This window comes from Protopterus annectens, chromosome 5.part0 (genome assembly GCF_019279795.1).
Source record: "Protopterus annectens isolate FY-2018-M chromosome 5.part0, PAN1.0, whole genome shotgun sequence".
Lineage (NCBI taxonomy): Eukaryota > Metazoa > Chordata > Ceratodontiformes > Protopteridae > Protopterus > Protopterus annectens.
The window spans coordinates 1,391,386,980-1,391,407,325 of record NC_056735.1 but is presented as its reverse complement, the minus strand read 5'-3'; the positions used below and the strand labels follow the sequence as shown (position 1 = coordinate 1,391,407,325).

Below are 20,346 nucleotides of genomic sequence, written 5' to 3'. Positions count from 1 at the left end.
TGCTAGAGCAATTCTGCAGGGTTTTGTGGAATCTGCTACCTCTACCTCCTCCCTTCCTTCCATCTAAGCTGTGGTACTCTCCCACACCAAGAATACTGCAACATAGGAATAGAAGGACATAGAATAGTTGTGTAAAATCTTACCATGGCCATAATGTCCTTCTCTTCCATGTTGCAGTATTCCTTCCCACCCACCTAACCCCCTTTTCTATCCTTCTGTCTCTCACTGTTGACCTGTCTAGGTCACCTGGTGGTTATTGCCTACACTATGGCCAGTTCAGCCACCAAATGGCACTTTGATCCTATGGTTGACATCACTTGCTACTGTATTTCGAACTGTCCTATTGGGCTTTCAAGTTCTGAGGTCTGTGCATTCAGACGTTACATTTAAGGCCCCTGGTTTATGGACCTGCATGTGACATCCCACGCAACTACAGCAGCCAAGCTGAAGCTTTTGTATAGGAGCCGACGTACGGGTCGCCTGAAGTGGGAAATCCCACACCAGGAATACTGCAGCATGGAAGAGAAGGACATCTATGGTTATGGTAAGATTTTACACAGCTATTCTTTCTAGGTCTTTAGAACAAAAAGGACAATCCAAATTACATAAACATAGGAGAGATGTTGAAGTAAAAAGTGCGCTGAACTCTCAGTAATCTGTGGTCACCTGGACTATTACAAGTGGTTACAGACAACACCACAATAATGTGTTCTATAAACAAAATTTGAGTGACCGGATCTTACTGTTTGTGTGGACTAGAAATGGTGTCTTGTGGTATAGCTTTTCAGTACAGTCTCAGTCTTCAGGTATCTTGCATCCCATCAGAGCAAATGTGGTGGATGAAAATTGAATCAGGGGGTCTTCCAGAAATTGCTCCAGCAGTAGGAGTGCTACAGATCTGTTTGACTCCAGTCTAAATGTCATGATTATCATCATCATCAACCCCCTTTTTGCCATTTTCTGCATGGGGTTGAGTTGTCGAGTTAACTGTCGTCCTCACTATCTATTCAGAGCCACTGTCCTACATTCTTCAGTAGTTATGTCTGACTTTTGCAGCTGTTTTCTCACAGAATTCATTAATGTGCCTGGATCACCATAATCTATTTTCTTTGATCTTTTCTGAAGTTGTAACTACTTTGGCTGTTGCTCTGATCGCCTTATTTCTTTGATCTGTTCCACAGTGTGGGATCCTACCACCTGTCTCAAAATACTACATCACCATCACCTCTAGTTTCAACTGTTCTGCCTTTACTTCCCAGGTTTCTGTACCATACAACAGTACTGGTCACATCACTGTTTTATACACCTTACTTCATTGGCATTCTTCTGTCATACACTACCCCCTGTCATTCTATGCCACTTGGTTTCAGCCCTTCTGATTCTAGCTTTGACCTCATCACTCAGGCGGAAGCTCAACTACTCATCCCAGATACTTGAAGCTATTAACCTGTCCCACTGTTTTCCCTTCTATCTCAATTCTCAGCTTCTTTTGATTTCCCCATTTTCTGACATTACAGGTGTATTTGTATACAGTTTCATTCCATGTTCCTTCAGTTTTGCATTCACAACAGTCATTTGGCAACATTCTCCTCCAGGATTACATACAAGAAGGCATGAAAACAGATGTATTTTTATTTCCTTGGACAGGAATGTTCCTGTATGCTTTTCCACTCTTTCCTCTGATATCAGGAGCCATTCCGACGATTCAGAATTCGGTAAAGATCATTGAGGTGACTTCCTTTTGGCCCAGGCAACAGTGGATGTTCATTCTCACTGCTGTAGTAGGTTTAGCTGTTTGGGTTGTATCTAGCAAGAGGATACAACAACCAGCCAATCTTCAAAATGCTCGGACTCCCTCTCACAACTACACATTGACTGCTGATAGGCTAGCCTCTTGGCGGGGGGGGGGGGGGGGGGATCAGCAATCAGAATTTTGACAACTTAAGTACTTTTGTGCTGCCTCAAGAAAAAGGAACTCTGAGGCTTCACCGGAACAGCAGGTGGCTACAAGCTTCATTTCTGACAGGTAGGTCCCCATAGGGAAACCCTTCTGTACAGAAAATACTGTCTTTTTAAACATTTTGATGTATTTTATTTCCTGAAGAATCCTGGCAAAATTATTAATATCAGAAGCTTCTTGTCAGAAGATCGGCTTATTTTTGAATACTGGGACTTTTTGTTAGAAAACAATGAGTGCCTTTGAGACATATTAATTGAAGTGTAGGGATTTAAAGATTGGAAAGTGTTTTATGTATTCAGACAGTGGTCAAGTGATTTGGTGCTTATGCGCACCCTTCTTGATAACTTACCTTTATTATTTTACTAGTACAGACATTTTGCTTGAAGGTGCTGCATTTAAGCATCAGGAAGTGTACTCCAGAGCTAAAAATTAATTTTATGTATGGTGCTTGTTTATGCTTTGCGACAACTTACTTTTATTTCTTGTTTTCTCTCAGTACTTTTCTATTAAAGGGACTTTTGAGTTATTATAGGGTTTTTGTGTACTGCCTGTGCCCTTACTTTTGAACTTTGAGGGACTGTGTAGGGAAGTCTGTGTGTGTGCTGCTTGTGAACACTTGTCCAGTGACTTACCTTCCAACTGACTCTTCTCAGCAGTACTTACCAGCAGTCAAGCTTCTTCCTCAGTTGCAGCATGCATTCTTACACTAGTCCTGCTGTTTCTTCTCCTGCTGTACTTGAAAAAAAAAATAACAGAGTAGGATCTCTTGCCTACAATGTGGACTCTAAACAGTTGTTCAGCCACTGATGGGTGATTCTGCAGTGGTCATTTGTTGTTCTTCAGACCACTTGGTGGTTTCTCAGAGTTTCTCTGATATAATCTCTTCTGCCACCATAGACCAGAAGTTAGCCATGTCCTCTGCAGCTGTTCCAGTATCCAGTCTGGGCATTGGAGAACCATCTTCTTTGGGTTTAGGAATTTCTCCAGGAGATTCTTTTTGGAGGGGCTGTGGAAAGAGACCTCTTTGCTGGATTGAAGTGCCATCTCACAGTCCATCTCTTTCCAGGGATGTCCCTAGAAAAAAGAAAGAAAAGGTTAGACATTGCTCATCCAAAGTCAATTTGTCTGTGCACAAGGATGATTTTCTAACCTTAGGCAGGAGTTTATTGCTGACTTTCTATCCTGAAGACCAGAAATCCATGGCAAAAGTCTAATTAGGCCAGTATATTCCTGTGGAAAATATGTTCAAGGATTCTCTCAAAACAAGATGGGGCTTTTTCTTTATCTGAATCTCAAACCCAGACTCTGATTCCAAAGAAAGTCTGTTTTCTTTAGTTCCACGTAGAAGGGTGTATTTTTGTGGGAATAAGTGAATGTTCCCCAATAAATGGAGGAGATATAATATGTTGCAAGTGGATTTACCTCATGATAACCCATTCCTCCTATTACGCCAGCATTGGAGGATGTGTTAAATGCTGCTTGCAGTAACTCTGAGCATCAGCCTTCAATCCTCCACAACAAAAGGCAGCACACTTAATACCAGCCTTTCTCTTGTGGATGACAAGTTAAGGTGTTAGATTTCATAAGATAATTCCTTCTTTTAGTTTATTCTGTTAGATGTTGATAGCCTATGAGATTGTTCTGCCACACAACCTTTAGAACAGGGATGTCCAACCCACTGGCCTCATGCAGCCCTGGGCAGCTAGTAATGCAGCCTCACAAGATTGCAAACATTTTTAACATTGTGATTTTTCTCAAATTATCAACTGTTCTACCACAGCTGCCATGTTTTCTTTTGCATTCTGGTTGTCAGGCTCTTCCTCTGTAAGCTAATGTTTTATTGAAGAGTTTCCCAAGTTTTTTAACCAATAGGAAGAGAAGCTATACGCATATGTTAAACTGCTCTGCGGCAGGTTTAATTTTTGGTGTGAGGAAACTGAGAATGGTTGTCAAGTAGGTGCAATTATGTTAGAAAAAAAATAGTTCAGGTACTTGCAATACATTAACAGGTTGTGTAAATAAATTAAATTGTGCTGAGTTGATGAGAAAAATGCGATAATAGCCATATTTATTGTTGCTTAATTAACAAAACTAAGTACTCGTTTTCTTTTCAGGAGTTTGTGATTTCTTGTTAGTGTAGTCTTTTAATCTATAGCATTTATAGCATGCTGGAGGGGAGATGTGTTTACAGTACGTTATAACCTGGGAAAGATGCGCTTTTGTGCATAAAGGCAGACTGATATCTTATATCGTTTGTTCTTTTTGTATTGGTGACAGTATGGTGTTGTAGCTGCTTGTGGGCATTGTACTGTTGGACAATGAGCATTAAAAGTGAAATGTGTAACTGAGTATGCAGGCTAAATGTTTAAGGCACTGAAGAAGTATCCATATTTGTTTGTATTACTCTTCTTGAATGAGTATGAACTTCTGGTTTCAGTTTTCAATGCCTTATAGCAAGGAATTGGTTAGTATATGAGAGATTTCAAAATTCAGGGTAATGTGGCCAATTTTCTTTGTAATTTTATGAATCTCTGGCTAGGATCTTCTTTTTATACCTTGACTGTTTTCATTTATTTCTCCAATTGTCACCTGATATGGAAAGACGTGCTGCTGTGGATGACTGTTGTTATTGCGGTTTTTAGTTGTAGCTTGCTGCAAGGCATGCCCTTCTGAAGTGCAAAAAAAATGTATTGTTTTCTCACTGAAGACTGGCTGTGTAGACAGGCATTTTGCACCTCACAAAAAAGGGGAGTTTAGATGAGTGGGACCTCTCTCTGGGTGGGGAGAGGACTGAGAATAGTTAAAATTTGAAGTTGAACAATAGTATTACAACAAAAAGTGGCAAAAAGAGGTATGATCTCTAAAAATGGAAGAGTTCCATATCTGTTCATCTGAAAAAAGAATAGTATTGAATACACCTAGATTGGAGCCAGGAGGTCGACTTTGGTCTCCCGTGGCAGCGAAATAGTTAACTATATTATGGTTTGTATGTGGCCTCAACACAATTCCTTTTTACTCAGTGTGGTCCAGGCAAGCCGAGACAGTAGGTCCTGCCTGAATTCTACAATTTCTAACCTGTCTTAGGTGTTTAAATATTCTTTGAAGAGTGTGTATGATTGTGCAGATACTGTGTCTAGGGCCACTACTACTACTGCTGTGCTTGGGTACCTACTCAGAAGTTTTCTGAGGAGGTAAAGTCTGAGATTTTAAACTCTACTTTAGACAATGAAGTTTTGCTTGGTCCTGCTGCTGCTCAGGTTCTCAAATTGATTGATAGTAGAAGTGAATTCAGGGAGTTAGTAGGATGTTTCAAGCCCCACATTATAACTCTTACAAGCAGTCTGCCTTTTTTTACAAAATGACCAATCCCTACCATCAAGCAACAAAAAATGAGATGGCAGGAGTGGAGCAAGAAACATGGGGATCCTTTAAAAAAAAAAAAAAAAAAAAAGGACTGACTATGCCTTAAGAATGACTGTGCCAACATTCCTCCCCCCATCTCGCTGTCTGTTCCATAGACTGGCTTTCAAGCTTTCTTGGAGACCATTTTCTAGCTCTTTCTTTTCACAAACCAGTTTGTGAAAGTACCAAAATTCAGAATGCTGAACCTTCAGAGTCTGTTACCAGTCATTTCTCTTCTGAGTTTTATAGTAACATTAGACTTAAAAGATGTTTATCACATTCTGATAGGCACAGGCTTCATAAAATTTCTCAGATTTTGTGTCTGGATCACATTATCATTTCTCTGCATTATTCTCTCAGTTAGCTACAGCCCCTTGAGGTTTTACAAAATGTCTAGCTCCAGGGATACAATAGCAGACTGCAAGGCATTTACATTTTTCCTTATTTTGATACCTTAATGATCTTTGCAGAGTGGGGCGGCCACAGTGGTGCAGCGGTTAGCGTTGCCGCCTCACAGCAAGAGGTTCTCCAGTTCGATTCTCGGCCGCTGTGCCTTCTGTGCGGAGTCTACATGTCCTCCCTGTGGTCGCGTGGGTTTCCTCCGGGTGCTCCGGTTTCCTCCCACATCCCAAAGACACGCAGTAGATGGATTGGACACTCTAAATTGGCCCTAGGTGTGTGTGCGTGTGTGTGCCTTCTGTGGAAGGTTGGGCGCCAGGCTGGCAACTCAACACCGTAAAACTCCACTGCCAATCATGAGTGGAAAAGGTGATCCACTGTGGTGTGACCCCTAACCGGGAAAAGCCGAAAGAAGAAGAAGAATGATCTTTGCAGAGTCTTTTGCCAAACGTCAGGAGTCCTCAGTATGGTATTTGTCACTCTTGACCGATCTGAGCTTCCAAATAAATGTTCAGAAATCCTCCTTGACTCCATCATAGAGGATTGTTCGTTTAGCCTGCCTTCTAGAAACCTCTGTTCAAAGGCATTCCTAACACAGGAAAAGGTGAATTTTGTATTTGGAAACTTCTCCATTATAAGATGTCAACCAGAGAATATGTCAGGAGGGGTAGGATGTTGGCATAATGGTTGAAGTATTTACCTTACGTTCACAAAGTGCGTGGTTTGTTTCTCATATGGGTAATTGGTTAGGCTTAAAATGGCCCACAAGGGCAGTTAGCCTAGTGCTAACCTATGGTTCATGGCTTCTTTGACTCTTTTTCTTCTTGCCAGGTTGTACATGGGAAAAATTCAGTGCTTAAAAAAAAAAAAGTGAGGACGCAACAATTCTCATCCTCTGGGATTATTAGATATCAGTTTTGTTTTTATCAAAAAAGAATGGCATTTGTGGGACAATAAAATGCCTCTGTTTTTGCTTGGAGAGCCATTTCTGTGAAGTGAAGGTGTGAGGTCTGTGTTCAATCAGACCACTGCACAGAAATATCAAAGAGCTGTTAGCTGTGATCGATGATGTAGAATCTCTTCATGACTTGTGGTCCTTGAGATCATTACAGTTGACTACAGATAGTACCAAAGCATGTATGTCTTTCGGCTTTTCCTGGTTAGGGGTCCCCACAGCGGATCACCAGTCTGCAGATTGATTGGCAGTGGTATTTTTATGGTGTTGAGTTGCCAGCCTGGCACCCACCTTCACAGAAGACACACACATGCATGACACACATGCACACACGCACCTACCTGCATGTCTTTATAACTCACTGGACTACAGGGAGGGCATGCAGACTCCACATAGAAGGCACTCCATCCAAGAATCGAACCAGAGAGCGTCTTGCTGTGAGGCGACAATGCTAAATGCTGCACCACCAATGCCATTTGTATATAAACTAATGGGGCAGGTCTTACCCCCCCCCCCCCCTTTGCAGGCTAGCCATGATGGCTTTGAAGTTAGTTCTACAGCACTGTATAACACTCAAAGCATCTTGCATACTGTCAGAGCAAAATATAGTGGCAGAGAAGCTAAGCAGGACCAGGGCAGACCTTCCCAAATCCGGATTGAATCAGGGGCGCATCTTCCCAAATCCAGATTGAATCAGGGGTGCATCTTCCAGGCATGGATCCAGCTTTGGGGAACACCAAGTAGATCTGTTCACCTCCTTTCAAAACAGACAGCTGAATAATTTCTGCAACAGAACTGTTTGCTGGCAGACCTAGAAAACAGATATTTTTGTTTCCATGGTCCGGAATGTTCCTGTATGCTTCTCCACCCTTTTCACTGATATCCAGAGTCATTCTGAAGGACTCTCCAGAAATTTCTGTGGTGACTACCTTCTGACTCCAGTAACATTGGTTCTACCTTCTTTTGAAATTGGCCAGTGGCAGTTCCCACAAGGTACCACACTGACAGGATCTTCTCACTCAAGACATGAGGAGTTTGATTCACCTCCTCTCAAACAACTTCATCTGACTGCCTAGATGATTCAGTTCTAATACCTTTTAGGCAGCTTTTTCATAAGGACATTCAGTTACTAATAAAGGAGACAGGAGATCCTACTACTAAGTGAACTTATGTTAACCAGTGGAGAAGATTTTGTAGTTAGTGCATCACCTATAAACAGCCCCCTCCTTTTGGGATTATTAACCACTGGTTCTTACATATTTGTGTGATTTACCATCCTGTATCCTGTTTTCTCTTTTGGCAAGAGGTACTTATCAGCCATTTCAGCAAGTCTGTCCATGGATCCTTTTCTCCATTTCAGACTTTGCTCACCAGATAGGTTTTTCTGTTAATATGTAAGGTCACTCATTATTCAGGCGACACTTAACTTTCCCAGCAAAAAGTAAAGATCCCAATTCTGTCCGTTTATTTTTTGGTAAACTAATTGGTTTATTTCTCTGACGTCTGCAAGAGAGTATCCGGGTTGCAACCATTCATGGTGGGTTAACCCTTTTGCTTTTCCCTGCATTAGAGGGTTATGCATAGAGAAAAATCACGCTATTTATGCCCTTACTACTATCAGAGTATATCTTAAATCTTGCCATATATCTCCCTCATTTGTTTCAGAATTTGAATGACCAGGAGAATAGTCTATATACTCTAGACTTCCTTTTGCAATTTGAGTATCTTGTTACTATTAAGTCTTTTAGGAAGGCTATACAACTGTGGATTTCCTAGTATGAGGCTGACAAAGGACAGTCTGTGTCAAGTCAGAGTTTTCCAGTTGGTTGTTCTTTACTGTATCGTTTTGTGTTATTTCCACCATGGTAAAATATTTCCAGGCAGTATTAAGACATGTTCTAATAGTCTTGTTTTCTTTGATGGCGTATTGGAAAGAGATGGGCTGTAGAAGAATTCTAGAGGCACCGTATGGTCTGCTGTACATACTTTTACAAAACATTTTGTACTAGATTTGTTTTCCAGGTCCAGGATTGGCTTTGCTAGTAACATTCTCCAAGGTGGTCCTGGACCCTTACCCTTCCTCCTTCTGGATTGGATAAGCTTTGGTAATCAACCCAAATAGCCAAAGGTTACTACAGCAGGGGAATGATGACCGTAGTATAGTTGTGTAACATTTACCATAACAGTGGATGTTCGAAATTCTCAACACTGCAGTAGCCATCCCCTTCCACCCCCTTTCTACTCTGTATAATTATTTGTCGAGATAAACAGTTACATGTTTATATCTTTTTGGGAGTTTCAGGATGAATAAGCTTTCTCTTATTGTTTGGGCAAGAAAGTCATGAAGGTGTCTATGCTCTGACTGCTGCTTTCCTCTCAAGGGGCTAGCCAGTCAGCAGATAGTGTAGGTGTGGGAGGGAATAATGGCTTTTTGAAGACTAGCTGGCCGTTGAATCCTGGGCAGGATACGCCACAGATAGCCAAAGGCTACTGCAGCTCTGAGGAATTCAGACATCTACTGTTATGTTAAGTACAGCTTATACAACTGTACTTTCTCCCTTCTTTTGTAAATGGCCAAGGACAAGGGCAATTCCACTAGGTTTCATCCTGACTGGACTTACAAAAGACAGAAGTTGTTTGATAGATCCCAACTTGAAACAACTTCAACTGACGGCTTGGGTGATGGAGTTTTAATACCTTTTTAGCCACCTGTTTTCTGAGGATGTGCCAAACCTGGCGTTAGGAAATCATGCATTAACAAATGGCAAAAAATGTCCTAGTTGGTGTGTAGGCAAGAACCAGGTCCTTTTAAGGCTAATATTTGTCTAGTTTACAATATTTGTAGAAGATACTATTTTCTGGCCTTTCATACTTCTCTGTCAAGGTACACTTGTTTGCCATTTCAGCACATCTGCCCATGGATCCTTCTCTTTCATTGCATTCCCATATTAAAATGTTTGTTATATACCAGGCCTCTTAGAAAACAGGTGGCTCATTCTTGGAATCTTAAGTTTGTTGTGGAAGAACTAACTCTTGCTCCATTTAAACCAGCATATCAGGATGATTTGAGATTCTTAACATGGAAAACAGATGTCCTTCAAGGATGCATCTGCAGTCATAACATATGGGTTGTCCTGCCTCAGGCAGCCCTTCGGTCGGCCGGATTCCAAAGTCTGGGTCTGGCCTCGGCTGATGTCGCACTTCACCCAACGTCATAGCTCCTGGGGTATAAAGGCATCAGCCGACGCCATTTTCCCCAGTCTTTCTTGCCGCGCGGTGCCCGAAGCAGAAGCTGTTCACAAGTGCCGGTCGGTCAGATCCAGAGATTTCAGCTACCGAAGACTTCTAAAAAAGCCCCGTTGGGGACTCTTTCTTGCCTCAGCCGATGTCAGACAAAGTAAATAATTGTTTAACTTGTGGGAAACAAATACCTCATAAGAATTTCCACTCTTACTGCCTTCCTTGCTTAGGCCCAGACCACGACGTATCAGCTTGTTTAGCCTGTGCTTCCTTCAACCGACGGACCCTTAGACGTCGGTCGGAGTTTGCTGAAGAGTTTTTTGGTCCCGCTTTTGCATATATAATGCCGTCGGAGACTCCGACTACACATTTAGCCAAAAAAACGCAAGGAAAAGGACTGACTCTCGCGGCCCGCGGTTTCGGCTGAAACCACGGTTAGGCCTTCCGCAAGTGTCTCGGTTTCGGCTGAAACCAAGTCCTCGGTTCTTCCTTCGGCCGAAAGCATGCCTCTGACAACCGAGGCCTCACAGGCCCCGGCTGAGTCGGCTACAGAAATTCATACCAAAGAAGCAGGCACACAGGAATTGTCTGACACCATTCCGTTGGACATCTCTACTCCTGCACGTGGGGCAGCTAGACCCCCTGCTTCTATGTCTATCAAGGCCTTCTCCAGGACTAAAGCAGCTAAACTTTCCAAAGCCTTACTTACTAAAGCTCCCTCTCACAGACCTTCCTCAAGTTCTCAGATTCTCAGCCTTGCTGAGGGACCTTATTTCTCTGATCAGGGGATCCCAACCTCACCCAGACAGGGCCTCACAACCTCCTCCTGAAAAAAAGGCCTAGGACTGAACCCCCTGAACCTCTCTCCTCTGACTATTCCTCGGATGGATCAGAGTTATCAGACCATCAGGAAAGGACCATACTCACCTTATGAGGATTCGGATGCAGAAGACTCCATTCCTTCTGCCTCCCCCCCAGAAGAATTTTCATTTGGGGAAACTCTACACTCAATGAGGGAACACTTCCAATGGCAGGGTCAGGATTTTTCTGATTCTAGGAAAAGGCTAAGGACTTTTTTACACTTACCACAGCATAGGCCTTTAGCCATACCACCTGTACTATCAGTTGTTGATGGTGCATACAATGATGCCAGTTCTGCCCCTGATTCTCTTCCCCCGGCCCCTGCCAAACCTGACAGATATTACAGGGTCCCGGATTCTCACTTCCACTTGTATAAGGCCCACGCTGCAGACCCAGAAACCATTTCTCAGGGCCTTAAGGGTGTTGCAGCTGCCTCTGCCAAGAACCCCCTACTCTTAAGTTTGTTGTGGAAGAACTAACTCTTGCTCCATTTAAACCAGCATATCAGGATGATTTGAGATTCTTAACATGGAAAACAGTTTTGCTGATTGCCCTTGACTTCTGCAAGGTGAGTGAGTTGCAAGGTCTTATTGTGGGTTAGTCTTATCTTATTTTTCACAAAGATGAGGTTTTTTGGAGAACTAATCATTCATGTATGCCTAAAGTGGCATCCAGTTTTATTTTGAGCCAAGCCAGCCATCTCCATCTTCTTTTCAAAACCTAAAAATAAGGGAGGAAGGATTCTCTTACTCGGGACATCCACAGACAACTTGGATATTATTTTGACAGAAGTAAAACTTTCAGAATCTCTGATTGGTTATTCATTTCTTGTGACTGTAAGAAAAAATGACAACCTGGGTCAAAGCATATTATCTCCAGATGCTTGTCTCATGCTATTACCTTTGTTATACCCACCACAATAAGACAATTCTGTGCAGGGTCAATGCTTAGTCTACCAGGGCCCTGACTTCTTCTGTGGCTTTATGGAAATAGGTGGATTTTAGAAATACTCTAGAAGCAACAACTTAGTCCTCTGTACATACTTTTACATATCACAAACTTGATTCCTTCTCGTAGTCTAATTCAGGCTTTGATAGGGCAGTTCTCTAGGAGGTCCTGGACCCTCATCCGTCCCCCTCCCCATCAGCCTAAGCTATGATAATCTAGTTATATAGCTGCAGCTTCTGTAACTATTGGTATGATGAGCATAATACAGTTGTGTAAGTTGACTTAACATAATGACAAATGTTCACATAATTACTCCTGCAGAAGTCACTCCCTCCCTCTATTCCCCCCTTATTTTTGTCTTTTTTTTTTTTTTTTTGTGGCCAAAGTGAGGGCTTTAATTTTTTTTCCTAGTATTGACTTCTATCTACGCTCTGTTACTTCAGATACCCCTTAAACTGGGAACTGGCCAGTTGCTGCATTCTAGGCAGGTTATAGTCAATATAGCTAAGGCTAGACAATCACAGTTCATCCACAGGCAGGGACTCCAGCATCTCTAATCCAGTCTGGCCGTATACAGAGAGTATGCTTCAGGGCAAATAAAAATTTCAACACAGGGTTGTCAAGAGTCACAAGTATTTAGAGCATCCCCTTCCACTGAATTATTTTAGTTCTAAAAATAAAATAAATCCAGTTCGAAATCCTCCTCCTTCAAATGAGAGAGACTGACTACCGATCAGTCCTTTTATAGGTTTTATTGGGATAAGTTTGATTCTTGGCTGGCGCGCCTTCTGTGTGGAGTCTGCATGTCCTCCCCGCGGTCAAGTGGTGTTTGAAAGACATGCGTGAATGGGCATGCCTTCGTTGAAGTTTGGGCGTCGAGCTGGCACCTCGGCACTGTAAAAAAAAAATCTACTGCCAATCATTAGTGGACCGAGGTTCCGCTATGGCGACCCCTAACTGGGAAAAGCCGAAAGAAGAACAACAGCTTTGGGATAAGCACTTTCTTTCTCATCGACTATTTCAGATGTAGTTCTTATATCTGATCATTCTAACATCTACTATTATGGTAAGTTTAACAGTACTTTGATGTCCTTCAAGGATGCATCTGCAGTCATCACATATGGGTTGTCCTGCCTCAGGCAGCCCTTCAGTCATCCGGATTCCAAAGTCTGGGTCCGGCGTCGGCTGATGTCGCCCTTTCCCCGACGTCAGAGCACCTGGGGTATAAAAGCATCAGCCGACGCCATCTTCCCCAGTCTTTCTTGCCGCGTGGTGCCCGAAGCAGAAGCAGTTCGCAAGTGCCGGTCGGCCAGCTCCGGTAATTCAGCTACCGAATACTTCAAAAGCTAAGTACCCCGTTGGGGACTCTTTCTTGCCTCAGCCGATGTCAGATAAAGTTAATAATTGCTTAACTTGTGGGAGACAAATACCTCATAAGGATTTCCACTCTTACTGCCTCCCCTGCCTAGGCCCAGACCACGACGTCTCGGCCTGTTCAGCCTGTGCTTCCTTCAACCGACGCACTCTTAGACGTCGGGCGGAGTTTGCAAAGGAATTTTTTGGGGCTAGTTTTTCATACAATATGCCGTCGGAGACTCCGACTTCACATTTAACAAAGAAACGGAAGGACAAGGACCAACACACGCGGGCCGCGGTTTCGGCTGAAACCATGGCCAGGCCTACCGCGAGTGTCTCGGAGGCCCCTGCTGAGTCGGTTATTGAATTTCCTTCAGAAACTGGTGTCTTGGAAACTTCCGACACCATTCCTCTAGACAAAACTACACCAGCACGTGGTGCAGCTAGGCCTCCTGCATCCATGTCCATAAAGGCATTCACCAGGGCTAAAGCTGCTAAACATACAAAAGCTATGCCTCCCAGGGTTATTCCTCAGGGACCCCCTACAAGTTCACAGATTCTAACTTTAGCAGAGGACCTTATTTCCTTAATTAGGGGCTCTCAACCCCATCCGGACAGGGGCTCTCAACCCCCTCTAGACAAAAGGCCCAGGGTTGAGCCCTCTGATCCCCTCTCCTCAGAGGAGGCCTCTGATGGCTCTGCTCTCTCGGACTACCAGGAGGAGGCTTTTTCGGCCTACGAGGATTCTGATGCAGAGGAATCAATCCCCTCGGCCTCCCCTCCTGAAGAACTATCCTTCGGGGAGACCCTTCACACTATGAGAGAGCATTTCAAATGGCAGGGCCAGGAATTCTCTGATTCCAGGAAAAGATTAAGAACTTTTCTGCATTTACCTCAGCATAGACCTTTGGCTATTCCTCCTGTTTTGAATGTCATTAATGATGTGTACTCTGAGTCTAGCATAACCCCTGACACTCTTCCTCCAGCCCCTGTCAAACCCGATGGGTACTACAGGGTCCTGGACTCACATCTTTTTCTTTACAAGGCCCACTCTGCTGATCCAGAAACTATTTCCCAGGGCCCTAAAGGGGTTGCAGCTGCCACTTCTAAAAATCCACTCCCCTCTGAAAGAGAGTCCAGGGCTTTAGAGAGATGGGGTAAAAAAGTGTATACTTCTGCTACTCTTTCTATGAGGGCATTAAATTGTCAATTTCATATGATACAGTACCAAGAGTATTTGTTAGATGAATTGCATTAGAAACTGTCTTCACCTGAACCCCTAGATCGCAAATCACTTCAGGATCTGGTACATAACTCCCAGCAGGTTAGCAACCATTTCTTACAGTGTGGTTATGATCCATTGGAAGCTTCATGTAGGTCAGCTATGACAGGTGCAGTCATACGTAGGCATGCTTGGCTGAAGGAACAATCTCTGCCAGACCATGTTAAAGCTAAGCTTCTGGATGCTCCACTGGAAAAGCAAAAGTTATTTGGCTCCACTGCTCAGGAGGTCTTAAAGAAATTTGAGGAAAAGGCAAAATCTGTACAAACAGTCAAAGATTTTCTACAAGTCTAACCACCAAGATTCAGCAGAAATTGGCCTACCAAGAATTGGTCCTTTCCGGACACAGAAAGATTTCAGAGAGGCAAGAACAGGCGTGCCAGAGGTAGAGGACAAGCTAGAGGCTCCTACAGAGGACGTCAATGGCAGCCTCCCAACCAGAGAGGTAGTGCAGGACCCACAACTGCTGCACAAGAACAGACTCAATGACTTTGCTTTGACTCCGCCAACCAGGGCTCAATTAGAAGCACCTCTGGGCAGAAAGCTTTCTTTATTCTCAGAAAATTGGCACAGTATTACAAGAGACAAATGGACACTGCAAATAATAGACAAAGGATACAGGTTCCATTTTCACACATTGCCAAAAAGAAAAGGCATGCCAGACCTTCCACCAAATCAAAGGGCAGAGGCTTTGAAACAAATCTCCAACTTAATGCAAATGAAAGCTATAGAAAAGGTTCCTCTTTCAGAACAAGGCCAAGGATTTTATTCCAGACTATTCCTTGTTCCAAGAAAAGAAAATCAATGGAGGCCTATTCTCGACTTTTCCGCACTGAATACTTATCTCATTGTGCCAAAATTCAAAATGCTGACTCTACAGCAACTCCTTCCCATGCTGGGCAAGGGGTCTTGGCTGGTGACTCTAGACCTCAAGGAGGCATACCTGCATGTCCCTATCAGACAAAGTTGCAGAAGACACCTCAGATTTCTTGCAGGTTCAGAGCATTATCAATTCTCAGCATTGCCCTTTGGCTTATCTACTGCGCCCAGAGTATTCACGAAATGCCTGGCATCAGTAATTGCACACTGCAGACTTCAGGGGATTCAAATATACCCATATCTGGACGACTGCCTTATACAAGCGGGCAGCCAACAAACTTTGGTGAAGGACTTGAATTATGCCATCCACCTACTGCAGGCCTTGGGATATACAGTCAACATTCACAAATCAAGACTTGTTCCATCCCAAAGAATAACTTTTCTGGTTGCGGATCTAGACACAACCACCCAAATGGCTTTTCTCACAGAAGAAAAACAAAGACAACTACCGGATTACTTCAAGAATCTGACAAGACAAACTCAGCTGACTGCAAGAAAAATCCTGCAGGCCCTGGGTTACATGGCATCTTGCATTCTTCTGATTCCACAAGCAAGGCTGCATATGAGGAAACTACAATGGTACCTAAGGAGTTTATGGACTCAGCACAGTCACAGTTTAGAAACTTTGATCCCACTCATTCCATGCCTCCAAAAGGAATTTCTGTGGTGGGTTCAAGCAAGCCAGTCAAACAGGGGTCTGCCCTTCAGCAAGCCAATAGCCAGCCAAACCATTACAACGGATGCTTCAGACCACGGTTGGGGAGCACACATGGAGGGCAGATGTATTCAAGGACTATGGTCACAAAAGGAGCTACACATGCACATAAACCAAAAGGAAATGCTGGCAGTGATACATGCAATCGAGGCCTTCAAACTCTTTCTGCATCAAGGCCACCTGCTAATAAGGACAGACAACACCACAGTTATGTGGTACATAAACAAGCAAGGAGGCACCCATTCCTACCCTCTTTGCAGACTGGCAATGAATCTATGGGAGCTTTCCTTGAAACTCAATATAGAGCTGCAATCCCAGTTTGTGCCAGGAAAAGACAATATACTGGTGGACAGCTTAAGCAGAAATATCATGGATGCACACGAATGGATGCTGCACCCAGACATCTTCCTACAGATAACACAATCATGGGGAAGGCCAGACATAGATCTTTTTGCCTCCCCCCACAATCATCAGCTGAAGAAATTCTGCTCAAGGACATACCACCCACAAGCATGGAAAGTGGATGCCCTATCTTTCATCTGGAGAACTCTAACAGTGTATGCATTTCCACCTCTTCCATTAATGACCAAGGTCTTACTGAAGATCAGGACAGAGCAGCCAAAAGTGATTCTGATAGCTCCGGACTGGCCAAGACAGCACTGGTACCCACTGTTAAAGAGCATGTCACGCACGAAACCATGGCCTCTACCTCAATGGCCACTTCTCCTGACACAGCACAATTACAAAACTCTGCATTCCAACCTGAAAACCCTGCAACTAACAGCCTGGAAAATACCTTGACTCCTCCTCAGGAAAAAAAGCTATCCAAGACAGTGAAGGATATCATCATGGAAGCTCGCCGGCCTTCCACAAGAAAGGCATATTCAGCAAAATGGAAAAGATTTCACACTTGGAGCACCACAAAGGGCCTAGATGCGACAGTGATGAACATGGCACATATCCTGGAATACTTGGCAGAAATGCTCCACAATGGCCTGTCTTACTCTTCCATTAAAATTCATGCTTCAGCAATTTCAGCAGAGTACAATACTGATCCACCTGTCTTTTCTCATCCTCTCCTAAGACAGTTTCTAAGAGGAATTAAAAACATCAATCCTCCAAGGAAACTGCCAGTGCCTACTTGGGACCTTAACTTCGTGTTGGAAAAACTAACTCTGCCTCCCTTTGAACCAGCAGCATCTTCAGAACTACAGTTCCTGTCTTGGAAGACCACCTTCCTTCTGGCCATAACCTCAGCAAGAAGAGTATCTGAGTTACAGGCCCTCATGGCAGTACAGCCATTTCTTATTTTTCATCAGGACAGAGTCTCATTGAGAACCAATCCTTCATTTATGCCAAGGGTGGTATCCAGGGTCTCATTAAACCAAGCTATTCACCTGCCTACCTTCTTCCCAAATCCACAAAACAAAGGGGAGAAACTTCTGCACACCCTGGACATACACAGACAGTTGCGCTACTGCTTGGACAGAACTAAAAGCTACAGAAAAACTGACCAGCTGTTGGTAGCATATGCTGCTGGTGCACAAGGAAAAGCAATTTCCAAACAGACAATTTCAAAGTGGATAGGGAATTGCATTCGTTTTTGTTATTCCTTTCATGGAAAAACTGTGCCAGCTAACATTAGACCTCATTCCACCAGAGCCACAGCCACCTCCACAGCCTTCTTAAGAGGGGTGGCTACCAAGGACATTCTAGAAGCTGCTACATGGAGCTCCGTGCATACATTTTCCAAGCATTACAGTTTACCTTTATATTCCAGATCCAGAGCAGGCTTTGCTACGGCAGTCCTGCAGAGTATTTTAGCTACACCATCCTTTACATAGATCCTCCACCCCCAGATTGGCTATGGTATTCTACCCATATGTGATGACTGCAGATGCATCCTTGAAGGACATAGTACAGTTTTGTACCTACCATAAATGTAGATGTCCGATAGGTATGCATCTGCAGTCAGGTTTACCCTCCCTCCTTCCCCTCTGTGGTATTTCTTGGGTACTTATCCCTCTTATAGCTAGCTGGGGTTATCTGTTATGGTGTATTTGTTTTATATTACTGTGCATGCTTGGAATTTTTTGCATTTCTCCAAATTTAGCCTTCCTTAGAGGGCACCTGGCATCTGGGGCAAGAAAAACTGAGGAAGATGGCGTCGGCTGATGCTTTTATACCCCAGGCGCTCTGACGTCGGGGAAAGGGCGACATCAGCCGACGCTGGACCCAGACTTTGGAATCTGGCCGACCGAAGGGCTGCCTGAGGCAGGACAACCCATATGTGATGACTGCAGATGCATACCTATCGGACATCTACATTTATGGTAGGTACAAAACTGTACTTTTTGCATAATAAAATTATCCTTGCTTGGTTTAGAACTTTAATTTTTTAAACAGTAGTACTTTGATTATATATGTTGTGTCTTTTAACACAACTGCCACTTGGCCAGAATTCCTTTTGCAGTTTAGTTAGTAAACATGAACTTTATAAAGTTTGCATGAAAGCAGCTAATTAAAAGCACGTAAGATCTCTGTGCTGGAAATGAGATTGCTAAGAATGAATTTGTCAATGCCAAAGTCTCTCAAATCTGTTATAAATTAATTGTTGAAAAGGTGAGTGTCTGTAGTCAAAATTAAAAGTTTACATTTTATTTATGTGTTTTTTTAGGTACTTGCTGCTCAAAACACACCAGCTACCTCTTGATGCCTTCCTGGTTGCATTAAAATTCATGCAAGTAGATGATGTGGATATTGATGAAATCCAGTGTATTTTAGCAAACCTCATCTACATGGTATGGACCAAAGTTGCATTATGCTGTTTGATTCCCTCTGCCAAAACATAGTGTGTGATTATTGATGTATAGCATTCTCATGGTTCTGGCATACATATACTGACAGTTGGTAACAAATATAACTGCAGAGTAACATGATTATTTTTCTTTTGGGTGAATCCTTGGCAGTATTTGTAATTGATTTTCACAAGATAATTTTGAATGTATTACAATCAGCTTAGCTCCCCCCACCGTACTGTCAAGCAGCCTAACAAGTTCACAAGAAGTCTGGTGAATGTCCACTACTGGATACATTAGAGGTTCCCCCAGATTCATCAGTGATAATAAAAAACAAATTAGAGCAGTAAGTCCATTTAACTTGATCAGAGGAAGACAATTTGTATATGTTTTATGTTAAGTTGGAAAAGAGCATTACCATAATAATGAAAAGTCATAGTGTTCAGGATCATTTTCAGACATATCATATAGAAATGGAAACTTTAATACCATATCACATATAGAGATGGAATGTTTTGACTGATAGTAAGATGATGTCCTTTTATTCATATGCTGATGTATTCATGACGTCAGGGAGTTTGCCTCTGGTGAACTCTCGTACATCCAGCCTTTATACAAAAGTTAAATGCATGTGAACTGGATTTGAGACATTTGCCTGAAAACAATACCCTACCTATTTCCTTTAACTTAACATCTGTGAACATAATCTAATGGATGACATTAAAAAAATCAGGCTGTCTTCGATTTATGCAGCCTGGTAAAGGAGGGGGTATCATTATTATGGACCAGGTGGATTATAACCAACGCATGCTCCAACTGTTATATGAGGACTCGTATGTTGAGGCATCCCTGAATGAAATCAATATTTCATGTAATAGATTGTTTTTATATGATATGTTAACTCAGAGTCAGTTGTCTGTGGAACAATATAATTATGTCTGTTATACAGCTCCTAAGTTGGCCACAATTTTTGGTATGCCAAAATTACATAAAGACTTGTACCCCCCATCGACCCATTGTTGATGGTACTTCCTGAAAGGCATATTATATAGCAAAATTCATTGTTGAACAGCTGAAGCATTACTTGGATCCTGTTAAACATCTTTGTCGGGATTCCTGGGATTTTTTGGTGAAATGTATTGACTTACAACAATTCAGAGAGGGATGTTTTTGACAATTGATGTGAAAGTCTTATTTATCTGCATCCCCATATTATAGGGATAGAATGGTTTACTGAATGTTTCACTGACTATGTACATGTTGAAAAGGATAAGATAAATTCAATTTCCCATTTATTTGAAATGGTTTTACACAATAACGTTTTGTATTATGATGGCCATTATTTTAAACAAGTAACAGGTATGGCCATTATATGCAAATGTGGTTATGTTAGTATGGGAATTATGTTATTTATTTAATAGTGACTTTTTCAAGTATGTTAGGATGTATGTCCATTTTTTAGATGATTTGTTTATTGCTTGGGATGGTCCCGTTGATTTATTACCAGATTTTGTACAATTTTTAAATACTACAAATGAGTTTTTGAAGTTT

At 42.6% G+C, this 20,346-nt stretch overlaps 1 protein-coding gene across 1 annotated transcript in view; it reads left to right on the top strand.

Moving 5' to 3' along the window:
• Positions 1-20,346, top strand: part of PCID2 (PCI domain containing 2) — a 593,048-nt gene that overhangs the window by 516,212 nt on the left and 56,490 nt on the right. The window contains exon 14 of the mRNA XM_044071205.1: positions 18,675-18,798. Coding sequence (XP_043927140.1) covers positions 18,675-18,798 — 124 coding nt within the window. The remainder of the gene's footprint in view (positions 1-18,674; positions 18,799-20,346) is intronic.